Raw genomic sequence first — 12,891 nt, 5'->3', positions numbered from 1 at the left:
TAAATGTCAGATAGGTGAGAAGAACCTGTTAGTAAGCGCCCAGCCGGGCTAGGTCTTTTGTTTATTTTGTTGTACTTAGAAAGCACGGTGTTGCTGTATGTTTTGTTTGCTGGACTGTTTGTACCACGAATAAACGCCAAGATCTGCTTCATATATTCCAAGTCTGCTGTGAACTGTGTCCAAACACACCCTACCCCGGGAAGATCCCTTACAACAGTTTATGTATAATCTACTTTAGTTATTGAGGTCCCATGTTTATCATACATGTTGGACACTTTAGTTATTGAGGTCCCATGTCCAAAGTTGCAAGATTTTCAAGATCATGAAGCCGACTTTCTGAAAGTTGAGACTTGTCACACAAAAAACTGAACATTAGCTTCAATTCTCTAATTGTGTGAAAAGCAAATGTATGTTTCTTCATCTGCACATAATGGACAATTGATAAGAATCTTCATACATGTGTGGTTTGTTCTCAGTTCCTTTTTAGTAAAGCAGGTAAATTGCCTTATTACTTATGACGTCTAAGAGAACATATCAAATACTATACAAGATTGCGTTTCTGAGCCACCCACTTTTCTCACACTATGGATGCTGTGCTGATCTGTGCTTTGACCTGTATGGAATATCGGCTTGTCAGATGGACTTTGTGATCACATCCCACTGCTTATGACAAGCTGTAATCTCTGATGGCTGTATGGCCTCAGTGATGCTTCTAACACTCAGGTCACATACGCATATGGTGCTGGTCTAATAAAAGTACATGGGTTGACAACAGTAAAGAGCACGGTTATTAGATCTGGGCCGCAACCTCACTTTAGGAATGCTTTGCTGAAATGCTCGTGGCTTGAAGTGTGTGCTGCTCAGATTTATGTCTGGTTTGTTAATGTCTTTTTTCCCCCTCTGTAATCACTAGCTGTGTTTTGTTACTAACTTGTTTTATTGGATCCCTGCAGAATCCAGATTGGAAGGATGGTTGTCACTTCCTGTGCGCAACACTAAGAAGTTTGGATGGATTAAAAAGGTGGGTTTGCATTATATGGAGGATTAGGCTTGGCTGACTTTTTATGACTATGTTTTAAAGTATGGGGATACTGGCCACCGGATTCAAGATGTTTTCTTCCAGTTTATTACCAGAATGGGTCAAAGGGTAGACTGTTCTGTAGGTGTACTAGTCTTCTAACAAAATACTTGCACAAAATAATCCCCACTATAGATGAGTCATTATAAACTAGCCAGACTGATATCTTGTCTGCCAAGGTTTGTTATACACATTAAAGTGATCCCTTCTGTTTGTTTTGTTTCCTTCAGTATGTGGTTGTTAGCAGCAAGAAGATCCTGTTTTATGACAGCGAGCAAGACAAAGAGCTATCTAACCCATACATGGTATTAGATATAGAGTAAGTATTCACTATTATTGTTGGCTGTTTTTGAGACAGTGCAGTAACTACGCACTGTAAAATCTATTTAGAAAGAAGTGAATATGACTTTCACCAAATATTCTCTGGAGGAGAATCAAAAACTGTAATCTAAAACACATGGACCTGGAAGATCTACTTGCAGAGAATATTTACTGAATGTCAGATTCACTACAGTATTCTCCTGTGTGTGCGCATTATTTTTGTGCATTAACCACTTGACTTACAGAAGATTTACCCCCCCTTCATGACCAGGCCATTTTTTACTATACGGCATTGCGTTATTTAAACTGTCTGGGGACATGGGTTGGATACCCCTGATGTAGTGCAAGAGCCTGCCTAATTTGATTCAGAGTGAATGGATAGATAGGTGTTTCTGCCTATTCCATGGTTTTAGTAAATCTAAAGCAAAATGTATGGAGATTGTACTGTCAGATTGTTTTGTGTATGGCCACCTTTATACACCTAAAATGAACTAGTCATGCTTTCAGTGCTATTAATTGGTTAATGGTACCCCAAATGTGGAAGCAGTTTTGCCACACACATTTTGTCACTTGAAAAAAAACGAGCGTCCAGGCCACCCCCTCCTATACCCTGGATTTTCTACTATGGTCCCACCCCAAAACTAGGCCTCCCATCCTTTCACCCATCCTTTCCCACTCATGCTCCCTGTGGGACTCCCTATGCCTACTACAGAATCTGGTCTCAGCCGGGCGCCCTCTAGCACACCTTTTTCACAAGCTGGATTTCCCTCCTGGCCTAAATACATCCCCCTTCAAATGGTGGCTGGACAAGGGGCTATACCGGATAGGGCACTATTTCACCTCCAAGGGTCCGCTCACTCTTAACTACTGTATCGAACACCTGGAGCTCCCTGACTTGGAAAGGTTCCGCTTTCACCAAATCTCTCACTTTCTCCACTCGATTTGGAAGGAAAAGCCCCTCCTGCCCATATTTACTGGATATGAGTCATGGTGTGGACAGGCTATGGAGCAGAGGGGTGGCATTTTGGTAATTTACTTGGCCCTCACTTGCCCAACAGACAAAACTCCCTACATGACAGCCTGGGAGGCAGACCTCCAACTCAATTACAGTCTGGAGACCTGGCAAGCCGCTCTAACCAGATCCTTTCAAGGTATCCAGAACACATCCCTCATGGAGGCCAGTGTTAAACTATTAACAAGATGGTACCTTACTCCCACCAAATTGGCCGCAATTTATCCTACGGCAAATCCTTTGTGTTTTAGAGGATGTCAACACCTAGGTTCCATGCCCACATTTGGTGGGAATGCCCTAGGCTTCGCACCTTTTGGAGAAAAATCTTTAATATGATATACAGGGTCACGGGCTGCCAGGTCCCCAGAATCCCAGCGGTAGCTTTGCTAAATGCTCGATCCCCCTCACTTCCCAAAGCAGTCCAGAAATTGATCCACTTCATCCTTCTAGGCACTAAAATTTCAATTGCAGCAGCATGGGAGCAACCCAGGCCTTCTTTCCTAGCAGTCAAGAGGAAGATATCATGGATCGTGTCCCAGGAAAAACTGTCCTGTATCTTGATGGATACCTCAACTAAATTCCGCAGGGTTTGGGATCCCATTAGGGGTGTCGGGAAGGAGGGGGACCCCCAATCCCTCCAGCTGTTATACCGGTCTTGGGATGGGCCAGGTCCCTAGATCACTTTATTTCCTAGCCGCTCACATAGTGCTTTATACTGTTCGCTACTTGGATGTTTACATACCCATATTTATATTGACTAATGTCTAGTTCGCTTATGGCAGGAGGCCTACCCTACTGCAAATTGAAAAATGTTATGTCTGCATATTTGTAAGTGCCTTTTCAAAAATAAAAACCGATTGAAAGTAAAAAAGAAAAAAAACGAGCATCAAAAGCAGCAAAATGCACAGAAAAAAAAAACAAGCCAAATAAAATACTCTCCCACTATGTTCGGTTTTAATGGGGCCTGAAAGCGAAATTGGTCTGTTTACACGAAAACAATGAGGCTCCATTCACATCTACGTGTTTCTGTACAAGAAATTCGCAACTTGCCACATGTTTCGGAAATGTGTAGCAAATGCACATGGCGCTTGCGTTACCATTATATATTAATGGAACCCCAAGTTTGGGTATCAGGCGCATGTTTGTAGTGCATTTTCTCACATGACAAATGTGCTGCAAATACACAGAAAAGCAAGGTAAAGAAACGCTCCACATAAAAAAATAATTCTGGAGTATCTTTGGAGCGTTTGTCATGCATAGGGCAGTCCATTCAAGTGAATTGGCTGCCCTATGCGTGGTGAGCAGAAAAGGTTCAAAATAACAAGTACTGAAATGGGGCAGACACTTGCACTACATCAGGGGTGGCCAGTCCACGTGTGGCATGCAGCCCCAGAGAGTTTAGCATGCGGCCAGGGCCCATTTGGAGGATGTTGGTGATTCTGTGAAAAAACATAGCAGCTGTAGCAAATGCCAGGCAGGCAAATGCACGTGTGGAGAGATGCTGGGGATGCCGTGCAAACCTAGTCGATGGGTGCAGGGTGTGTGCTGATGGGGTCAGCTGGTAAACTGCTTACTGTGTCTTACTTGCTCTCATGTCCCAAATCGACATACCAGGAAGTCATGACATTTTCTAGGAACACAGCAGGGGCTAAGTTAAGGCTTTGTTCGAAAAATCTAAGAAAGCTTTTCTTGTTCTGCAACCAAGGTACAAAAAAAAAAAAAAAGTGACCTTAGCCTTTAAGACTTCCTGTGTCCTTCAGTGGACAAGAAAGAAGTGTAATTTCCCATCATATCACAAATAACAAATGGTGAAATAACTGCGTGGATTGTGCTTTAATGAACTGACTCTTCACATACTTATAAGAGCTCATCAGTGCAAGTGTGTGTTATGAGGTGATGTGATGAATTCTATTTTTCACATATGTATCGAAATGTTTTTGGTTAGGGATGCTTGTTATGGTGTTTCTATGAATATTTCTAACACAGTGTAATTTCCTATTGGCAGCAAGTTGTTCCATGTACGACAGGTGACGCAGACAGATGTGTATCGAGCAGACGCCAAGGAGATACCTAGGATATTCCAGGCAAGTTAAACTTATGCATCTGCCATTATAATAATGATGATGGGCACGTATGAGTTTCATGAGGATTATATTCGAAAAATAGTACTAAGTAAAGGGAATGTCCATTATATTTGCCTGCCACCCCACACTCCCCCAGTATATGGACCTGATAATGCGGACTGACATCTTGGTTATGGTGGAATTCTCTAAGATGGGCTTTATAAATCTTGGAGGATGCTTTTTCTGAGTTCTGCTGAATATACTAGCTGTCTGACTGCCTTGGTGATCCAGTGGCTTCTATAATCTGAGTCCGTGAACCTGAAGGAATTCCATGTTCACTTGTTGCATGCTTGTTTTGGGATTGTCACTCACATTCAAGCCAGAGAAGGGAAATAGCGTTTTTAGAAAAACGACAGCCCCTTCATTTTGTTGCGCAGATTTCCTTGATATACTTATCAGGTTGAATTCTTGTTTGTTAGAGGATACTAGTACTAGTTTAATTAGGGCCCACCAAAAATCATTTTAGCCCCTCGATGTGCTATAATTGAAATCCTCTCTACAGTTACACTAGAGTTCTCCATTTAGTGTATTGGACATGAAAATGGAACAAGATAAAAAAAAAAAAAAGTAATCATTTCCTGTGCTGATTTTTATTTCCTGTCTTTCAGATTTTATATGACAATGAAGGAGAAAGCAAGAAGGAGCAGGAATTTCCAGTGGATCCCATGGAGAAGTCGAACTACATTTGTCACAAGGGTCACGAGTTCATCCCCACCCTCTACCACTTCCCGACCACTTGCGATGCCTGTATGAAGCCCCTATGGCACATGTTCAAACCCCCTGCTGCCTTAGAGTGCCGACGCTGCCATATCAAATGCCACAAGGACCACATGGATAAGAAGGAGGACATGATAGCACCTTGCAAAGGTAACGTTAGTCTGCTCCATCTCTAAATAGCTACCTTATTTTTAGGTGACATTACAGTATTGTAACCTCATTCCACCAAATTTATTGGACCTGAGGGAAGATTGTAATACTTTGGCAGAAATGTCTGACCTCACAAGGATTTCATCAATAGGTTGGCTTATTTCAGACAGAAGTCTGCCATGGCAAGCGAAGACATGCACTGGATGACTGTGTAACCATTAAAAAATGGATTGCTGCAAGCAGGCATGTACATCTGCTCTGCTTTCAAGAGACCATATTGCCAGACCATTCATTGCAACAAAAATCTTTATTTAAGATTGTATGTGCTTTTAACATCCTTTATGCATGTTATTTACCTCCCATGTATTGACATCCAAAATCGCTGCTGGGTGCTGCCATCTTGGATCTGATATCAGCAGCCTACAAAGACATTATATATATATATATATATATATATATATATATCAGTGATGGCGAACCTTGGCACTCCAGATGTTTTGGAACTACATTTCCCATGATGCTCTAGCACTCTGCAGTGTAGTGGAGCATCATGGGAAATGTAGTTCCAAAACATCTGGGGTGCCAAGGTTGGCCATCACTGATATATATATATATATATATATATATATATATATATATATATATATATATTATAATATGTGTGTGTGTGTTAAGGGAGGGGAGAGGGGGCTGTGCCAGGGAATTAACCTGTTGTTTTTTTAGCAAGTGCAAAGGCACATTGCAAGTGAGAAAAAATAATTTAGGGAAAATGCTGCAATAATTATTTAAAATGCTTGATGTGTTTGTTCATTTACCAGCAATTTTCAGGGTTGGTGAAAAAAAACCTCTCTTTAAACTTTGGGTTCAAGGGATGCACTACGGGTCTAGTCTTTTTCTTTGGTTGACTTTCTCCAATGTCCTTCATTGGAATTGCTAAAAGGAAGTCCTCTCGGTGTAGACAACTGCCTTTCCCTGGACCAGAACCCTTAACCTTTTAGTTCTGATTGCTTGTCAATATTGTTACATATAAATCAGGTTTGTTCTCTCTAAACTGAGTAGTCATGTAGGTTAAAGTGTATCCAATCCCAAGAACAAACATTTTATATATGGCAGCTTGCCATTTCTTAGATGCGATCCTGTCAGTAACACATTTTTTTTTCCTAGGGTGACACAACACCACCTCACTATATACCTCACTATATCCTAGGCCAGGATTTGGCTGTGACATTCACATGAATGACTGACTACCAGAGGCATTATAAGATTTGTAATTTCAACACAGCTGGAATGTCAAACGTTGCTTACCTGTACCCTGGGCTGTTTGCTCCTAATTTGGACTACATAACATCTTCCCCCTCTCCTCTTCTGCATATCATAGGGGGAGATGTTCTCTAGTCCATAGAAGTGAACTGAGCAGGACTGATAACACTGTTTGGGATTTCATTTTTTCTTGCAATTATGGAACAGACCTAACAAAATGCTTTTAATTCAATATTTAATAAATCACAATGGAGCGTATAAGAAAAGTTGGTTAGGGTTTCCATATGCTTATATTTCAAAGGTTATTTCATGAAAAGTTATGTATAGCGAAAACTTGACATTGTAGATAGACTTGGGAGGGATTAGAACTCCTGTCAAGTTCTTATAAGGCCCGGTTCACACCGCTGCGGGGGGAGATCCGGATGTGATTCGCACAGCAAATCACATCCGATCTCCGTAGCGATGCGAGTTCAGCCATACAGATAGTATGGCTGAATTCGCAGCGCTCCCGCAGCAAACTCGCACGGGACCCTTTTTTGGGTCCGCAACAGAATCGGATCGCATGGGGGTTCACACCATGCGATCCGATTCCTGTGCGAGTCGGCAGATCGCACTGCGATATGCCGACGGATCTGGGGGTGTCATTAACATAACATTGACACTCCCAGCCGTCCGCATAGGGCAGTGTGAACTGCCGGCGGGAGGTGTGCGATGCGGGTAAACGCCGCGGATTCGCGGCGTTCCCGCATCGCTATAGTGTGAACCCGGCCTTACTGTGTGTTTCCAGGCTTGATAGATTGCATCCTCTCTATTTGTCTTGGAGACCACTGTCACTGAGAAAGAAAGTTCTAAAATTTAGGGTTGTCACCAAAACAGAGGAAGTAAGAGGGAAGTTGCTTGTGACAACTGTCTAAGAGGGGAATTCCCCTCACTTTGTAGAGATTTATGTTCACTTCTAGACACATCTCAGGGACAGGAAGTAAAGGGAGATACCCCAAACAGGATGTAGCAAAAATAATCTGACATAGACTTTAATATTTCTCTGCTCTATCCAAAAGTAAAATAAAAAGTTCTAGATATACATAAACTTTAAAGCTTAGGCAAATGATCACATTTTCTGTGGCTAGACACATTGCAGGTACATTGTTTCAGAATTAGAATCTACACAGAGTCTGTTATACTCAAGGCGATTCAGTTCGCATTGTGCGCTATACAAGTATTTCATTCATTCATTCATTCATTCAATCAAAAACATGAATTGAATCCACATAACATAGCACTGTGCAGCTCTGCTAAGCAGGGAGCAGACCCTGCATATATCATTGGCACATACAGTGCCTTGAAAAAGTATTCACACCCCTTGAAATTTTCCACATTTTGTGGTACAACCAAAAACATAAATGTATTTTAATGGGATTTTATGTGATAGACCAACACAAAGTGGCACATAATTATGAAGTGGAAGGAAAATGATAAATGGTTTCTCTTTTTTTTTTTTTTTTTTTTTTTTTTTATATTAAGTGTGGCGTTAGTTTGCAATTACAGCTGAAAGTCTTTTGGGGATGTCTCTACCAGCTTTGCATATCTAGACTGTGACATTTTTGCCCATTCTTTGCAAAATAGCTCAAGTTCTGTCAAATTGGATGGAGAGCATCTGTGAACAGCAATTTTCAAGTCTTGCCACAGATTCGCAATCAGATTTAGGTCTGGACTTTAACTAGGCCATTCTACCACATGAATATGCTTTGACCTAAACCATTCCATTGTAAATCTGGCTGTATGTTTAGGGTTGTTCTGCTGGAAGGTGAACCTCCGCCACAGTCTCAAGTCTTTTGCAGAATCTTAGAAGATGGCTCCATCCATCTTCCCATCAACTCTGACCAGCTTTCCATTTCCCTGCTAAAGAAAAGCATTCCCACAACATGATGTGGCCACCACCATGTTTCACGGTGGGGATGGTGTGTTTAGGATGATGTGCAGTGTTAGTTTTTCACCACACATTGCATTTTGCTTTTAGGCCAAAAAGTTCAATTCTGGTCTCATCTGACCAGAGCACCTTCTTCCACATGTTTGTTGTGTCTCCCACATGGCTTCTTGCAAACTGCACATGGGACTTCTTATGTCTTTCTTTCAACAATGGCTTTTTTCTTGTCACTCTTCCATAAAGGCCAGATTTGTGGAATGCATGACTAATAGTTGTCCTGTAGACAGATTCTCCCACCTGAGCTGTGGATATCTGTAGCGCCTCTAAAGTTACCATGGGCCTTTTGGCTGCTTCTCTGATTAATGCTGTACTTGCCCGGCCTGTCAGTTTAGGTGGACAGCCATGTCTTGATAGGTTTGCAGTTTTGCCATACTCTTTCCATTTTCAGAGGATGGATTGAACAGTGCTCCATGAGATGTTCAAAGCTTAGGATATATTTTTATAACCTAACCCTGCTTTAACTGCTTGCCGTCTGCGTAACGTGATATGACGTCACAAACTTTGAGCGGTGATATCTGAATGATGCCTGCAGCTACAGACATCATTCAGATATTTTCTTTTTGAACCGGTGATTCCCTACACCATAAGAATGGTCATAGCAGCTGTTCAGCTGCTGGATCATTCTTACAGGCCCTCTGGTGCTTCTCCCGGCTCGCCCTTGCCATTGGCAAACCGGAGATAGAACGGATCGGCCCCGAATGCTAACCATAGAGATTTCTGGTGGGCCAGATGCCCTGGAGTCTCTAGTCTCTGATTGTTCGGAGGCCAGACGCGATGTTATGATGTCACGCTCGGCCTCTGCATTTGAAAAAATGCCGCTACCTCGGCTGGAAAGCTAAGATTGTTTTTTTGTTGTTGTTTTTTTTTTTTTGTTGTTTTGTTTATTTCAGGCTTCCCAGCCTAGAGGTGAGATCTGGGGACTTGCTGACCCCAGATATCACTGTAAAGAGGCCCTGTCAAGCACTATTCCTATTACAAGAGATGTTTACATTCCTTGTAATAGGAATAAAAGTGATAAAAAAAAGAGAAGCAAAACGAAAGTGTCAAAATAGAAAAATAAAAGTAAAATTGACAATAAAAAAAAAAGGAAAGCGTCCCTGTCCCCACATGCTTGCTCACAGAAGAGAACGCATACGTAAGTCACGCCCACATAATTGCATATGGGGATTTTTAAGTGCCGAAGTTTGGCGCCATTCCACAAGCAAGTGCAATTTTGAAACGTGACATGTTAGGTATGTATTTACTCAGTGTAGCATCATCTTTAACATTATACAAAAAAATAGGGCTAACTTTACTGTTTTTTTTTTTAAATGCATGAAACTTTTTTTTCCCAAAAAAACACCTTTGAAAAATAACTGCACTAATACCGTGCGAGATAAAAAAAAAAAGCAACCACCGCTATCTTATTCTCTAAAAAAAAAAATATACATAATGTTTGGGGGTTCTGTGTCATTTTCTAGCACAAAAAAAGGATTTTTACATGTAGGAGAGAAACGTCAGAATTGGCCTGGGTAGCAAGTGGTTAATCTTCTCCACAACTTTATTCCTGACCTGTCTGGTGTTTTCATGATGCTGTTTGTTCACTAAGGTTCTCTAATAAACCACTGAGGGCTACACAGAACAGCTGTATTTATACTACTGAGATCAGTTTAAAGGGGGTTCAATACAAATGCACGCCACACTTTTCAGATATTTTGTTGTAAAAAATGTTGAAAGCCATTTATCATTTTTCTTCCACTTCACAATTATGTGCCACTTGGTCTATCACATAAAATCCCAATAAAATACATGTACATTTTTGGTTGTAACATGACTAAATGTGGAAAATTTCAAGCCATTGTATGGCCACACACACACACACACAAACACGCACGCGCGCGCATATATATAATTGAAGGCAATGCATGGAAATACATCCAAATCCATGAATTGTGCCATCCCTTTAAATACAACAATATAATCATAAGTCTGCTTAGAACACACAAGGCTGTTTAAAAGGTGACACACACACAATTAAATAAATGTCCATAAAGTGAACAAGTGCTGTAAACCCATCAATCCAGTGATAAAAGTGCTGACTGCTTCAATCCCACACCGTCAGGTGTACACACTCCTTACCAGAAAGAAAGACCTCCAAATTATAAGAGGTCATAAGTGCCTGTATGCCCAAGAAGATCTCAGTAACATCAGCCAGCAAGCTTCAACTCACATCTCTGAAATAAACATTTCTTCCAAATGATGACTAATCAATGGAAAAATTATTTATGAAATGAATGGAAAAACAAAAGGGGCCACAATAGTGCAGTATTGTAAAAACTGTGTGGTTTATTTTAAAATTATACTCACAAAAAAGGAATTGTAGAAACCGCATGTAAGCCCTGCCACACTCTGAGGTGTAATGATAGCACCGCTAGCTCCGTCCAATGCGTTTTGTCATAAAAGATGCCGTAAGGGGACTGGATCTCTCTGAATAGAAAATCGTTTTTAACACACATTGGTAGAATGCTATGAAGTTGATCTATTTCATGTTTTATGAAAAAAGAAAAAAAAAACTGCTAAAATTCCCCAATAATCTTTTGTCTGTAATCTTTCCTTGTAGTAAACTATGATATTTCCACGGCGAAGAATCTACTGTTACTAGCAAACTCCACAGAAGAGCAGCAGAAGTGGGTGAGTCGGTTGGTGAAGAAAATCCCTAAGAAGCCACCAGCACCCGACCCTTTTGCCCGCTCCTCTCCAAGAACTTCCATAAAGGTACAGGCAAACCCGTCAATCAGGCGGCCTAGTCGACAACTTCCTCCAAACAAACCCAGGTAAGTCCAATTTATCCTAGTTACACTGGATTAGGAGGGAGGGAATGTTGAGAATGGTTAGTGCATCATTGAGCTAATAGTGCTCAGTGCTTCTTTCCCTGCTGGAATTTCCTCCCTGTTATAATGAAAGCTATGGGTTACTTCTTTGTTTCTTGCTTTGCTCAATCTTCATCCACTACACAGGTGACAGTTAGAAAAAAACATATTTAACATCTTCAATTCACAAGTGTAAAAAAACAATCTATTTAGCCATGCCTGTAAAAGAAGTGAGTATATGCTTACCTTGCTGCCTGAGTGCCACCAGAACACTGCGGGAAATCCTCAGCGTCAGTCTTCTGGTTTCTCCACTGTTTAGAGGTTTCTCCCTCTGACATCTACTGAGTACTGTAATAATTGGCGGGCAGGCAGAGGCACTGAACACTATGAGGGACCTAGGAGACGACTGACACGCTGCCGGTTTCCCTTTGGACTTCAGTCAAGGAATTCTCACAAATTGATTACTTTGTTAAAAACTGGATATTTTTGGTATCAGGAACAAAATAATAAAAAAATCATACTTATTATATGGTTCCTTGAAAGTGGTATTAAACCCAAAACTAAAAATGTAATATAATGCAGATTACCGATCTTTAGATGTGGTGGCTGCATTCGTTTTCTCTTTTTAGGCTTTTTTTTTTCCCCCGTATGTTTTCACCTGGTGATCTGGCCAGTAACACCTTCTGTATTAGAGTGCCCCCCACTCTGGATGAAGGAGCACAGGGGGCACCTTTGGACAGCAGCATTGTCAGTCGGAAAGGGAGGGGGGTGTTAGAGATGCTAGCAGATTTAGATACATTAACAAATTGAAGCCAAACTCCAGCTTACACTTTGATCAGTTAAAGCAAGTTTTTTTTTGTTTTGTTTTTTGCAATGGAGGTTTTTCATGAATAAATAAAATCTGATTGTTGTAAGCACCCCTGTTAGTGGTAAATGGATTGTGCCATCCCTATAAACTGCTATATTTACTGGACAGCTTGTTTTTTTTTTTGGAAAACAGACTTACTGGCTGGATCACAAGATGAAAATAGAAGAAATAGAAAAAAAAAACGAAACAAAGAGCAGCCATTTATTATATTGCAAATTATTATTATTATAGTTAACTAATGCAGTCATCACATCGAAGAATTGGAAAGCTGGAGTATAATAAATGTCTGCTTTTGAGTGCATCATACAAATAGAGTTGTAACATGCAAAAAAAGATACCTCCCTTACAGATGACCCCCCTCAAAATAAGAACAAAGGATACATTTAGGGACTTTTAGGAGACCTAGACCTGGTAAGGTCACGTATGTCCATCCCTATGGGACTTTGAATGAAATCATGACCTGGTAAGGTCATGCATTTCCATCCCTTATATCGAGAAGAGGGGAGCAAGAGAGTTGGGACTTTATATG

The 12,891-nt window shown here is 40.9% G+C and overlaps 1 protein-coding gene across 4 annotated transcripts in view; it reads left to right on the top strand.

Moving 5' to 3' along the window:
* Nucleotides 1–12,891, top strand: part of ROCK2 (Rho associated coiled-coil containing protein kinase 2) — a 267,460-nt gene that overhangs the window by 239,846 nt on the left and 14,723 nt on the right. For all 4 annotated transcript variants that reach the window (XM_077488794.1, XM_077488796.1, XM_077488797.1 and 1 more), the window contains 5 exons: nt 954–1,021; nt 1,309–1,397; nt 4,417–4,495; nt 5,143–5,401; nt 11,245–11,458. In XM_077488794.1, the coding sequence (XP_077344920.1) occupies nt 954–1,021; nt 1,309–1,397; nt 4,417–4,495; nt 5,143–5,401; nt 11,245–11,458 (709 nt within the window). The remainder of the gene's footprint in view (nt 1–953; nt 1,022–1,308; nt 1,398–4,416; nt 4,496–5,142; nt 5,402–11,244; nt 11,459–12,891) is intronic.

Source organism: Lithobates pipiens, unplaced genomic scaffold (genome assembly GCF_037356315.1).
Source record: "Lithobates pipiens isolate NorthernLeopardFrog02 unplaced genomic scaffold, aLitPip1_a1.2 Scaffold_18, whole genome shotgun sequence".
Lineage (NCBI taxonomy): Eukaryota > Metazoa > Chordata > Amphibia > Anura > Ranidae > Lithobates > Lithobates pipiens.
The sequence above is the reverse complement of the archived record's forward strand: the minus strand, read 5'-3'. Positions and strand labels throughout refer to the sequence as shown.